Raw genomic sequence first — 14,156 nt, forward strand, 5'->3', positions numbered from 1 at the left:
TTATTACAACAAACTGCAACAAAGCTAGCTATTCTAACTTTAGCTGCATCTTAACGATATCGTCTTTATAGGGCTACAGAAAACTTTTTCAAACTTTTGCAAGCTTATCTAGAAGTTAATTGGATTTAGCAATTCTTTTGGTTAAGTTGCTCTCTTTATTCTTAACGAATATCGATAGCCATTTAACGAATTAACGAATATCGATAGCCATTTCCTCATGGCAAACAAGAGCGTACAAATGTAGTAGTGATGTAGTGATAAAGCGCTTGTCTCATAAGTGAGAAGTTTGAGTTTCCCCACCATTTCCATAATAAATTTGTTTCTCTGCGCAGTGCCCTTGTTCAAGGGCGCTGCGCGGAGAAACAACAATTAAAGGCTTCTTGAAAAACGTAAAAATGTAACGTCTGCGCTATAATTTTTAATTAAAATTGATTTTGGTTTTTTGATTTGGCAAACTCGCGTTAAATTTCTGAGATTTCCAAAATCAAAACATGAAAATAAGCCAAGGGTAAAAAATTTAATATGACGTAAATAAAATAGTATGTTATGAGAGATCTATCTCAAATATTTTTTTCTGTTAAACAACTGCAATTTTTCGCCGGGAAAGAACAACTCATCTATTATTTGTACAGTTTACAAGTTAATAAACAATATACAAATGTGAAACTCTCTTATAATTGAAAATTACTCTAGGATGTCTAAAATTAACTTCAGCTGAATAAATGATTTAACGTAATAAAATCTGTGTTTCTTATCTACCTATTTCTAAATAATTTTGTGGAAAACAGTATTAGAGATGTTGAAGTTTGCTCTTTTGTTAACAATTGTGATCTGCGTCAAAGCATGGAAAAAAGAAATGGAAAGTAGGTGTATTTTGGTAAAACAGTTTGTTTAGTTGATGCTTTATTTATTTGCTACAAAACTTTTAATGAATGTGTTAACTTATATATTTGCAGACCCTAAGATGTATCAAGGCGACATTCAGCTTTCGCCAGATGAAGAAGTTAGGGTAAAAAACAAAATGAGTCCATTTGGATCAATCAAAGATAGAAGGTGGACAAATAAAATAGTACCATACATGATTGATAATACCATCGGTGTGTGTTTTTTTAATATGCTTTATTGTTGTTGTTTTTTTATATAAAAACTCAAAAACTTTTATGCAAATAAAAGTATTCTCATCAGACATTATAATATAATATTTTTTTTCTTTTTCGTTTTTTTTTTTTTCTTTTGAAACTTTTGGAACTGTTGTAAACTTTATTCGGAACTTATGAAAACGTTTTGGAAACTTTTTGTTTGCTTTCGGCAACTTTTTTTGAAACCTTTGGAAATCATTTGTAATCATATTATCTTGCATAGCTTAAGATGTAGTAGTAACCAAAAGTTGTGCTACTGACAGTTAATACAAATGATGAGAATGTAGTCAAGTAGATATATAAAAAGTTATTTATCTCGACGCATTAAAAGTCGTATTCGCCAATAGCATTTCGTGAAAAGTAATATACCTCAATTGTGAAAAAACCTGCAATAATATTTTGGGCAAAGTTAGTTGCAGTATACGGTAGTATCAATATATATTCTAAACTGTATACTGTTATTGTTTTGTCAGTTTGCGTAAAACCCAATTAAAACATTAATTGATTGATATTGCATGCTATTAACTATTCTAACAGGCTATAAAAATAAACCTTATTAAACTTAAAAGTCTATAGTTTCAGATTTTTGGTGTGATAATTTTCTTTTCCGCTTTGCTAAGTTTTTTAAATACTCTAGTGCTGTTAGTTTATTTTGCTATTTTTAAGCAGCACATTTTTTAGCAATGAAACGCTCTTGCTTATATGAAAGTTTAAGAGTATTGAAACGTCCGAAAACGTACTTTTTTTTCTCTTTACAATACTTTGTTTGTACATACAATAAGTTATTATTTTTGAATTAGGAATGTGTGAACCGAGGGTGGGTTTAGTTGAGGGAGGGGGTTGTAGACTATTCTTATCTAAGTCTTTTCTCAAATTATATCATTAGTTAACACAAGATCAATTTTTACATAGATGCTGGAACACGTAAAGCAATTAACGACGCTATTGCTGATTATCATACTTATACTTGCCTAAAGTTTGTTCCAAAAAAAAATGAACTTAATTACATTAGATTTACCAAGGGTGACGGGTGAGTTTATTATATTACCTTTTTTTTAAGTTTAAAACGCATTCAAAGTAATTACTTTGATTACATAATTAATTGAATTACATAATTAGATGAGTCATATTCCTTATTGTAAGTTAGTAAAAATCAATGTGTACGTCATGCTTTTTTTTTAGATGTACTTCACCAGTAGGGATGAGTGGTGGAGTAAATGTAGTTTCTCTTGGTGAAAATTGTGGAGATAAAGGAACAGCTTTGCATGAAATTGGTCATAGTATAGGTATATACTAATATTTATATATAATCAATAATAATAAGATATATAATAATATGTGTCGTATAATACATTAAAAAATTATTAAAAACTGTACTTTTTTAAACAACGCTAATTCGACTTGATGTTCTTTTTAGGATTAGAGCATGAACAAGCAAGACCAGATAGAGGAAAATATGTTAATATTAACTATAAAAACATTGACCCAAGCAAGTTTAATTTATTTTTTGTTTTGAGATTTATAATGTAAACTAGAAATTTGAAAAACTAAACTCGGTATGTTGTTTCAATATAGTGTTACAATTTGAAAGTAAAAAATCTATATCGAAGAAAAGGCATCGGTTAAAGTTGCAAATTATCTTTTGTTTACAATTTCTAATGAGTTTTTTAAGTAACAATTTTGATATATTTTAATCAAATATTGTAGAATATAACGTTGCATTTGCTTTTGATATCTCAAGAGAAGTCGATTCTTTGGGCACTGAATACGATCTTCGTTCAATGATGCATTACAGGTAAAATGTTTGCTTCCACGACTTTATGTTTTTTAACATATCATAAAATTACAAACAAATGTTAATTCATTTAAACGTTTAGCATTAGGTCATCTGGTTTATGGTTTGGATGGAAACATTAAACTGTTTCGTTAAATGTTAGCCCCATGACGACACTATGTGATAAATTATTGAGTTTTATTTAAATTTCTTTAAAAAACAATTGTTTCTTCATCATTTGGCTTTTTTATTTCAGAATCATTATGAGAAACACTTCATAGATTATTATTCGTCGATAGTATTAATTTACTGAGCTTTCTTTTATAACGGTTACGAATGTTTTGAGTGGCACTTATTTTATTTTTGAGTTCAACCATATTATTTTGCTTTGAGTGCTAATGACTTTTCAGTATATTTAAGGCAGAACATCAAACAAAGTTTGGAAGTAGGATTTTTGCAAGTTGTGTTTAACGACACTTAAATACATTTAAGAACGTTTTTTATTCGTCATATTTGTTAGCTAGTTAAAAGACGCGTTTAGAAACTTTTTTAGACGTAGAGAAGCCGTCAAATATTATTTTAAACAATGATGAACTCGTAATGGAACACGTTATTTATCTAATATCGCGCTACTATTTTTAATATATTATTAGCGTTTAAACAAATCTCAAATCCGCCCTTAGTAATTTTCTTACACTCTTAACTACGTTGCCATTCCTTTAAATTCATTTTGATAGGTATTCCATAATTGTTACTTATATTTGCACCTAAATAATAGTTTTCATTTATATTTTTTCAAATTTGTTTATAAAGTTTGTAGGTGAGTGTTTATTTTGAATCAATATATAAAAGTTGAATGTTTATAAATATTTATTTTAAATTCATTCATCATTTTACATATCATTAATGTTTTAGCATGTTCACGTTTTCCTCTAGAGTAAATAATTCTGCAATAATGTTTTTGTAAGCTATAAATTTTTTTAAGTTTTGATGGTTGGGTACTTGCCAATGATATGTTTGCTGATGAAGCAATGAATTAGCTCAAAATATATTAGTTTGAGGCTTTTTTATTGATGTATAAACGAACTGGAAACATCATGCAAACTGTTCTGGTATTAGACTGGATAGAACGATTAGAATGGATAGAACGATTAGACTGGATAGAACGATTAGACTGGATAGAACGATTAGACTGGATAGAACGATTAGACTGGATAGAACGATTGTGGATTTTAGAATGAGTTTAATGTTTGCTATTACTTTTGTTGTTATTTTTATTTTCTACCGGGTTACCGGGTGTTTATTACATTAATTTAAGTAACTTTGGCAATACCCGCACTTACGATAAAATTAAAAAAAATCAGAAATGTGAAAAAGCACTTTATTTTAGATATTCAAAAAAGTATATATTTATTTACAAATTAAAATATCTATTTATTTCTATCCGAAAGTTTCGAAAAAGTATTTGTCAAGTGTTAATAGTTTTTATACAAAGAGCACTATATATTATTTAAACATTAATTTTTGTCCAAACAGCACTGCTTCAAAATAAGTTTATATAATCTTTTATAATTTTATGTTTTTTATTTACACTTAATTTATTTATTCAGTAATATTTTTCAATTAGCAAATGGAAAAGCAATTTTCAACATTATTTTTTTACAGCTCTGAAGCATTTGCAAAACCAGGTTTGCAAACAATTACGACAGTAGATCCGAAAAATATGAAATACATTGAAAACTTCAATCAAATTATTGGTTTTAGCGTCATTGATGTTCAACAAATAAGAAAGATGTACAACTGTCCTGCAGGTATAATTTGTTATATTTTGTATAAAGTTTTAATGTTGAAAAAAATTTTAATTTTGATAAAAATTGATAAAATTTTACTTTTATCTAGGACCTCTTCCAAACAACTGCGTTGACAAAGATAAAACTGAAGATTGTACATATTGGCAAAAAAGTGGTTTATGCAATACGAACAAATCATACATGTATTTTAATTGTCGCAAAACATGTAACGTTTGTTAAAAAAGAATTTTAGTTTTAAGTCTGAAAATCTATTGTTAAAAAATAATCCACTTATCAGTTACAAAAAATGATTCTATTTATATTTTTTATGCAAACTTGAAAACACATAATAATTTTTGGGGGTAGTTAATGGGTCTGAGAACATCTTCTCATATTAATTTATCATATTTGAAAATATTTGATATCTTATCATATTTAAAATATTTGATACCTTCTCATATTAATTTATTCATATATTGAAACTTGCGAGTAATATAACCATACCTTTCAACTTAAAAAAAATACTAACTTTATTCTTGAAGAAGAAAAAACTAATTTAGCCAGGTTCAGTCGTATCAAAAGAGGTATAACAGACTAGCTCGAGTGAGAACAAAACCGAAAAGTTATTTTGACTTTTCGGCTTTGTTCTCACTCTAGCTAGTCTGTTATGTCTTCTTAATTATCTGTTGTCTTGATTATCTGTTGTCTTGATTATCTGTTTCTTGATTATCTTGTGGTTTCGAGAAAATTGTAAAACAAGCAAAACAGTTTAGCGCTGTTGTAATAGATATGCACATTATTTATACATTAGATATGTACATTTTAAATGTGTTACAATCCATAGAATCTTTACTTATGCTGGAAATTGTAAAACATCTTTGTAAAAACTTAAAAGAAATCTGTTTAAAAATAGATAACTTGGCTGTTATGCTTCGTATCTATTTCAAGCCCTGCTATGGAAGACATTTTTAGGGAACGCCTGCCTTAAATTACTTAAGAATATAGACTTCTTTCAACAAATGGCAGAGAAGCAGTGTGTCTTTACTGTATGGTTGCATCCAATTAAATATTGCTCAAAATAAAACTGAAACTTAATAACATAGGAATGCCATTCTGAAAAAAATGTATTTGCAATCTTCTCGTTTTAAAAATCAAAACAGTCATAACCATTACAATTTAATTAATTGTGTTTTGAAATTTTTTTTAAAAAAGCTAAAGATTGTACATTTGCATTTAAATAAACGTAGAAACCTTTTTTTTATTTTTAATTGTTCTGATCTAGCAGTTGAACTCAGTTTTTTCATTCCTAAACTGTTAGCTAATCATCAATAGAGTCAACATCAAATTTTGAAAACTACTAAATTAAAATCATGACTCAACAGTCAACCACACTAAAAAAATAATATTGGAAAATACAGATATTTAACAGAAAAAATTATAAAGCTTTGTTGATTAAAAGAAAGTTACTGTTACTGTTAAGTCGGCATTTAACTTTTGTTTTATCAGGAGATTTCTTAGCACAACAACTCTGATAAATTTAATAAATTACTCCGAAATAGTTACAACCTAGATTAGTTACATTTCTTGCTATACAATTCATTTTACAATTTCTATTTACATTTTGTACAGTTTGTAAATGATTACATGCCTAAGCAAATTTCTTTTATTTTGACGAAAAATTTTTTTATATGATTTAACCAAAATATCATGGATATTTTGTGTTTAAATTATTTTTAGCGCGCCCAGCATATCACCATTAATATGACAACAGTTTGCCTCCTGGAAATGAAGAATATGAAAAAGAAGAAATTCAAGTTAGAAATTAAAAAACATCAAAAAAACTTTAAAAGTTGTTATGGTTAGAAGCTTATATAATATACATAAATTTTATTTAAAGAGTGATATATAGTAACCAAGGATGGTCCAAGGCAACATGTGACCCCAGTGCCACCAAAATTTGAGGACCTGTAATAATAAATACAGTCCGCGCCAAACAAATAGCGCACACGATAAATAAAATATATTTTATTCATTTTATACTTTTTTAAAAATAAAAATATCTAAAAATAGTCATGATCAGAGAAGTAATAAGAAACATATCGCTTTTGGCGCAAATGTTTTCTCGCGTCAAAATATGGTAGACCATATGATATTTTCTGGTGATAAACGTCAGTCATTTAATGCAAGATATTTTCTGGTGACAAAGCGTCAGTCATTTAACATTTGACTGTAATAGACGAATTGCTAACGCTAGGTAAGTGATACACATATTAACGTAGACCAAAGGGCGATCCTATGTGAACTAATCATATGTGTTACAGAGGGCTACTATGGGACGTGGAACTAAATTAAATGCTAAAGAAGCCGCTATGATCAAGGCATTCAAGCCTGCCAATGTATTAACATCTGAGATTTCGAAACATATAGAGCGAAGTCGGAAGGTGATTGAAGGATCCTGATTTAATTTCAATTAAAGATGAGACTTTATTAATTTATACGTTTTTTAACACAATGAAGAGAGTTTGCATGGTTTTTAACCCCTTACAAAAATTAAAGACAGTGATGCATTTACTTCCTAAATTGAGTGTAGCAGGTTGCAATTAAATAATTAACTATGATAAAAGGTTTAAAGGATTTGATATTAGCACAAAAGCTTTTGGAATCATTTTTTGTTCAAAAATCATTAAAAAAAAACTTGTTTTTGCAATCTTGACTATAAACCAAATAATAATAATTTTTTACAGCTTTATTTACGGCAAAACTGGCAAAAAGTTTTACGTCTTATTATTTTTATCTATAAACTTTGAAGACCAGATTCCCATAAGAAAAAGTTTAGAGGGTATTGAAAGAAAGTTTATCTGATGCCTAACGTAGTGTGTTAGAGTAAAATATATATAAAAAACTGTTAGTAGGAAACCGATTCAAAGAGCAAAAAAAAAGCGTTAATAAAAGTCATATAACTTAAACGATACTCAGTAAAGTTAATCTACAATAGAAGGTTGTTTAGATATGCTAAGTTATTATACGCAAGTGCAGTGTCAAATACAAACATTAATATTTTAAAAATGGTCACGGTCTTTAGATACAAAGAATTTTTTTTGAGTAACAACATTATATTTATATACGTCGATTCTTAAATGATAAAAACAAGATAAAGATGTTTTAACATACTGCGGTTATCTGCTGCATTTTTCTAACTGTTACTTTGTTTATATTTGCAAAACTCTTTTTCTAAATATCTGAGCGTGGCAATTTAATAATTCTTACTTTTTATTTAAAAAAGTCTTATCTTGATTTGGAATTGTTCTCAAATCTGAGTATTTAATTTTCTGCATAAATGTAGAGTTTACCTAACACTATTTTTGTGTTAATTAATAAATATATTTCTATGCAATTACATTCATATGTATAGCTAAATAAAAAACGACTTTAAAACTAAATGTGAAAGATGTGAATGCATACAATAGGGTAAAAAGTCAAATATCCAAGCATATATTATGTTTTTTTGTTTGATTTGTAAGCATTAAATTAATTAATTAAATGTATATAATAACGGGTGATGCGGAAGTTATCGGACAAAATAAAAACGTCAATAACTTATTTATAAATAAAAAAACAAACTACTATTATATTTTTTTTAAATAAAGCATTTATCTTTTAATAAAAATATATTATTTTTTATATGAAAAAACACCACCATCTGCAATTGATCTCAATTTTGCTCTGACGCCTTTCATATGCGACTGTAAAAAGTTTAAATCAATTTCTTGTAGTTTTAGTTTAATGCGATCAATCAAAACTTGCTCTGTTGAAGCTTGCCAATCTCCATCGTAAACCTTCTGTGCCAAATGTCCCCAAAAATTTTCAATTGGTTGTGCTTGAGGCACATTTGGAGGATTGGATTCTTTATCAACGTAATAGACATATTGGTCCATCCAATTTAGAGAATCTTTAGAATAATGAGAACTTGCTAAATCTGGCCTAAAATAAATAGTTAAAGTCTCCATAATACTTGTAAATAAATGAAGAAGTCGTTTTTCTAAACATTCATTAATATAAATTGATGAATTGATCGCTACAGCCTTGGAAGTGCGAAACAATGGCTCGGACATGCCACGGTCAGATATCCACATTAATAATCTTTTTGGAAATTTCTCTTTTCCTATAAAACGAACACTTTCTGGGCATGTCTTTTTGTTGTTTGTGTAGTATCCAGAATTTCCAGGCATGTTGTCCCCTGCAAAACAAAAGTATTTTTCGTCATCGATGACTAGAAGCCATTTTGTGTTATAGAGTTGGTTAACTAGTTTCCTGCTTCTTTTCTTTGCCTTTATTTGTTGTTCTATAGTGTATTTTGGAGTCTTTTCACGTTTTCTATATCTAATATTTCATTTTTTTAACTAACGATCAATTGTCGATTGATTTACACCGAATTTAATACCTATTTTTTTCTGACTGACCCCTTTTCGATTGTTGACAAGTCTTGTTAATTCGGCTTTCTTTTCTCCAGTTCAGGATGGCGGACGACCAGGGTGCTTTCTATCAGAAAACAATTAAACAGTTTCAAGTCTTTTAAGGTTATCATATATTGTAATTCGAGCAAATCCTTCCTTTTCAAAATGATTTACGATTTTTTTTTTTTTTATATTAGGTTTATTTACAAAAAACATTTTTAGTCGCTTTCGAAAAGATTCTCATTCAGCTGCATTTAACCTCATTTTACCACAAAAACTGATATTATGCTCAAGTAATAATCAGTTTTTATGATAAAATCAAAGATAAGCCACAAAAACTAATTATTATGTTCAAATAATGAAATTAGGATTTGTCCGATAAATTCCGCATCACCCGTTATGCTCAAGTTTGGCAGATAAGGCAAATCCAACTACGTTTACAATGCGTTTTTGAGACATGTCTTGAAGAGAAAAAGCATCGTTAGTATTATTCCAAATTTAAAACAGTATTTTATACTGGGATAAAAAAGAGATTTGTAGAGGTAGAGAATGGAATCAGGATATTCCTGAATGGAATCAGGAGTATCCTGATTCCTTAATGGAATCAGGAATGGAATCAAATATTCCTGAATGGAATCAGGAGTAAACTTTGCAGTCGATTGAACATAAGTTTTCTAGAGGTTAGTAGTGAGTGATAATACAAGAAGATGTAAAAAATTGGACACAGTGGGAGGGTTGTCTTTCATTAAAATAGAAATGTCAACAGTACTGCGACAGTTGTTTGAGTAAATGACTTTTGGAGTTAAAATTTACAAGCCTCTGCGAGCCCCGAATTGGGCTGTTCTCCAAACAAACAGCTTAACCTGTAAAAGAAGTGAAATCAGATTCAAGATAAGATAAAATTTAGTCGTCAGCAAATAGAGGTATAAGATTGTTAATAAAATTTTTAATGTAGAAACAACACAGGACCAAAGATAGAGCCTTGAAATGCCCCAGAAGTTAATGGAGTCGAAGAAGAGTGTTGGCCTTTGAGGATGGTTTTAATAAAGCGGTTAGAAAGAAATGATTTGATAACCTAAAAAACTTTCCCAGATACACTATATGAAGCAAACATATGGTGAATCTGGGAAAGCTTATGGATAAGATCATCATATCAATCTTTTCAATCTTTCGATTGCAGCAGTTAGCAAGTCAGGCGTAGAACGAGACAATTGAAAACCAAATTGATTGTCAGAGTGATTATTAGACTCAAGATGGAATCTTAAAAACTTGTTGATCAAAGACGGAGCGGACCATAGTTTGAGGGGTCTGAATGTTCTCCAGATTTTTTAAAGTTGGAACCACAGACACCACTTTCCAGAATGCAGAAAAACAAAAATTAAATAATTTGGAGAGAATTGAAGAGAGTTCTGGAGAACATATTTGCAAGTCTATGACAGGAATGTTGTCTCGAACACAAGTTGTAGAAGATCTTATTTGACTTTAGCAACGTAATGCGGAGTGATTTGGGTGTCTAAAAATGGGTTAAGCTGTTTAACTGGAATTGCAGGAAGAGTATTCCATTAAATTCAAGAGTCAAATTAGAAGAAAAGTTCTTTGCTTTATTTCAGCCTTATCCTTGGGAGAGGTAATATGATCAGATCCATGAATTAGGATGGAAAGTTTAACTTACTTCTGTTAATGACTCTGTAGAAGATTTTGAAAAAAGGTTCTAGACCCTATCCTTTGAGATAAAATACGAGAATTAGTAAACTGAGAATAATGAAGCTTAGCATTAGACAGCCTTTTTTTTATATTGATTTCTTGCAATAATAAAAAGGAATTTTCTTTTCAAGCAGCTGCACAAGTTGGTGAATACCAATGAGTAGATTGAGGCTTGACTTGGAGCCAACGAGAAGAAATAAAAGCTTCCACTGCTGTTTGGATCCAGGAGGTTACTTGGATGGCGAATTTATCAGCGGATAGAAAAAAAAATCAGTCCAAGAACTGCCACAAAGAAAATCACAAAAAGAAGTACGAGATAAATAATTTATAGAGATCATTGCATGATCGGAACCTTCAAAAGGAGAAAAAAGAGAAACTGGACACAAGCTAGGGTAAGAGTATTTTTAATGAGGCACTACCTCTTGCCTTAACTCAACCAAGAGCCATCCTAGCTTTTGCCTAAAAAGCAAACTCTAAAATGCAGCAGGGCATAAGGCAGGCAATAATGGGTTACATGATACCAGTAGTAGGAAAATTGTTGATGATTTTTTGAACTAATGGTGGAGCATAAATCGTGTGACTTTGAGTATGTTTATTTTATAAATATTAAAAGCCCTCCTGCTTCTTAGGAGAGGTTTAGCAATTGTGAAGTAATTTTGAAAATAAATAACTCTTGCTGCATGATTTTGTTGCTTGAGGAGACATTCTAGTTTAGATTTGTTAGTACTACCCCAAACAATATTAAGATAAATAACTACTGATGAATGTAAAATGTAGCTGAGTTAGTGTAAATTTGACTAAGATTTGACGGGTTTTTTTATAAAATACCAATATTTCTCAAGATTTTATTGCGAATATGTATATATATATATATATATATATATATATATATATATATATATATATATATATATATATATATATATATATATATATATATATATATATATCAAAATTTTTCAAAACTATTCTGTTTCAAAAGTGCGGAATGGAATGCGAGATTTTCCAATATTTGATTTAAATTTTGGTTGTATAAAATTATTATTTTGCAATATATATTTGTTTTTTTCTTTACATAAATATAAATTACCAAAAGAAACTGGACAGAAGATAGTTTTAGATTTAAGTCCATTGAATGGAATGCATGATTTGCAATAAACTCCATTGAATGGAATGCATGATTTGCCAATATTTGATTTAAATTTTGGTTGTATAAAATTATTATTTCGCAATATATATTTGTTGTTGTTTTTTTACATAAATATTAATTACCAAAAGAAACTGGACACAAGTTAGTTTTACATTTAAACATAAGATAAAGTACGTTAAAAATATTAACCTTATAAATATTGAAAATGTTCATGTTAAATAATAGAGCCTTTACATAAGTAAAATAATCTTTAAAATTAATGAGACATGCTACATGCTTTTGCTGACAATGTAGAGGCTTTGACTTACTTTTGTGGGTACTCCACCAGACAACATTACTATAACTAGTATGAAAGTAAATCAAAGAGTAATATAGTTGAATTCAGGGTTGTCCCTAAGGTTGGCGGCGCCCGTGGCAAACACGTCTTCCCTTCCCTCTAGTAAAAGTTGCGTATATAAGCTTTTTGAGCTGATACCAATATTTTTATATTTACACAACCTACTAATCTACCATAATAATAAATATATATCCACTCAATTGAATGATTGTAATAAGTTAAGGAAATCCAATGGTTTAAACAATGTAACTCAAATGAAAACTTAAATTACAGACAAATAGGTAAACTTATGAATATAAAAACTGTTTTCACTTTTTTCTCACATTTCTTTAAACAGTTGTTCAATACCAACTTTTCTCTGCGACATTTCTTTAAACAGTGATTCAATACCAACTTTTCTCTGCCACATTTCTTTAAACATTTCTTTTGGTTCAATACCAACTTTCTCAGCTATTTTCTTTGCTTTTAAAATAGAGTGAAATTTTTCTCAAAAGGTCTTTTAATATAAAATGTCACGAGAATTCGTAAATAAATGAATTGAATATACTATATGTAATTCATTTATTTACAAATTCGATAATTTATTTTAAAATACCAACCTCAAGCTTATGGAAAAGGCACCTCCGCAATACAAAATACCTTGTCGCACCTACATGACTGAGAAAATTATCCCCAATATGTTTGATAGAATTTGCACTAAAATTGAAGCTAGTATTTCACAAGCAACAGCAGTATCCGCGACATCTGACATGTGCACAACAATCAAAATTTCTGAAGTTTTTTCTGCGCACTGGATATCTCTAGATTTTATTCTTAAACATGCTGCTTTAACAATGAAGCCGTTTTCTGGTTCACATACTGGTACCAATATCGCAAAAGAACTCAATACTATTGCAGAAAGATGGAGCATTTCACAAAGCAAGATTTTTATGTCCATGACAGTGGAGCCAATATGATAAAAGGTGTACGAGATGCAGAATATGATTCTCCCAAGTGTTTTATTCATTTACTACAACTGGCTGGCTGCCAATATATCGCTAAATTCTCAAATAGAAATATCACAGATAGTAGCTACTGCAAGACAAATCCTCACCCATTTTATCAATGCTAGTATAGCACAAGAAAAACTAAAACGCATTCGTCAAGAACTTAAGCTGCTAGACTACCAATTAATACAAGACGTAAGCACACGCTAGAGTTCAAAATACTATTTATTGGAGCAATCATTAGAGCAAATGCGAGCTGTCTCGTTTTCTATGACTGATCATGGTTACTTAAACAAATTAACACCTGCTCAATGGGTGTTAATGGAACAATGTATCAAACTTCTCAAACCGTTCGAAGAAATTACAAAAGTAACAAATAAATGGGTATGTCTTGCATTTCTTAGGTAATTCTACATGTTGTCACGTTGTTAAAATACCTGGGAAAAGAAGAAACAGAAAAGAGAACACCGAATTTAACAGTGAAATTTTTACTTCAGTCTGAACTTGAAGCGTGGTTCAACTTTAATGAAAATGACATCACTGATTGTAACTTTTCTTGACCCGTGCTTCATAACTAATTTCTTGGATATAGTAAAAACACAAAGGACAAAACAAAAAACTATTTTGAAGCTCTGAAAAAAAGTTTTGAAACGTTTAGTAGCACCGATGATGACTTATCTCCACTTCGGAAAAAAAAAAACGTCAATGTAAATGATATAACAGTTGAGATACACAATAGTTTCTTGAATTTTTTTGAGGTCGCTACAGAAAACACGCACACAGATCAAGATGTCGAACAGAAAAGTTCAACAGAAAACGAAA

The 14,156-nt window shown here is 29.5% G+C and overlaps 1 protein-coding gene across 1 annotated transcript; it reads left to right on the forward strand.

The window, feature by feature from the left end:
* Positions 1–686: 686 nt before the first annotated feature.
* On the forward strand, positions 687–4,950 carry LOC136071973 (hatching enzyme 1.2-like). Its single transcript, XM_065818696.1, has 8 exons — positions 687–863; positions 957–1,097; positions 2,052–2,169; positions 2,322–2,425; positions 2,557–2,628; positions 2,847–2,934; positions 4,579–4,724; positions 4,813–4,950. Exons 1-8 carry the CDS (start codon positions 797–799, stop codon positions 4,941–4,943), a joined length of 867 nt encoding a protein of 288 aa, XP_065674768.1. The 5' UTR covers positions 687–796; the 3' UTR covers positions 4,944–4,950.
* Positions 4,951–14,156: the final 9,206 nt, after the last annotated feature.

The sequence above is a fragment of the Hydra vulgaris genome, chromosome 15 (genome assembly GCF_038396675.1).
Source record: "Hydra vulgaris chromosome 15, alternate assembly HydraT2T_AEP".
In the NCBI taxonomy this organism is placed as follows: Eukaryota; Metazoa; Cnidaria; class Hydrozoa; order Anthoathecata; family Hydridae; genus Hydra; species Hydra vulgaris.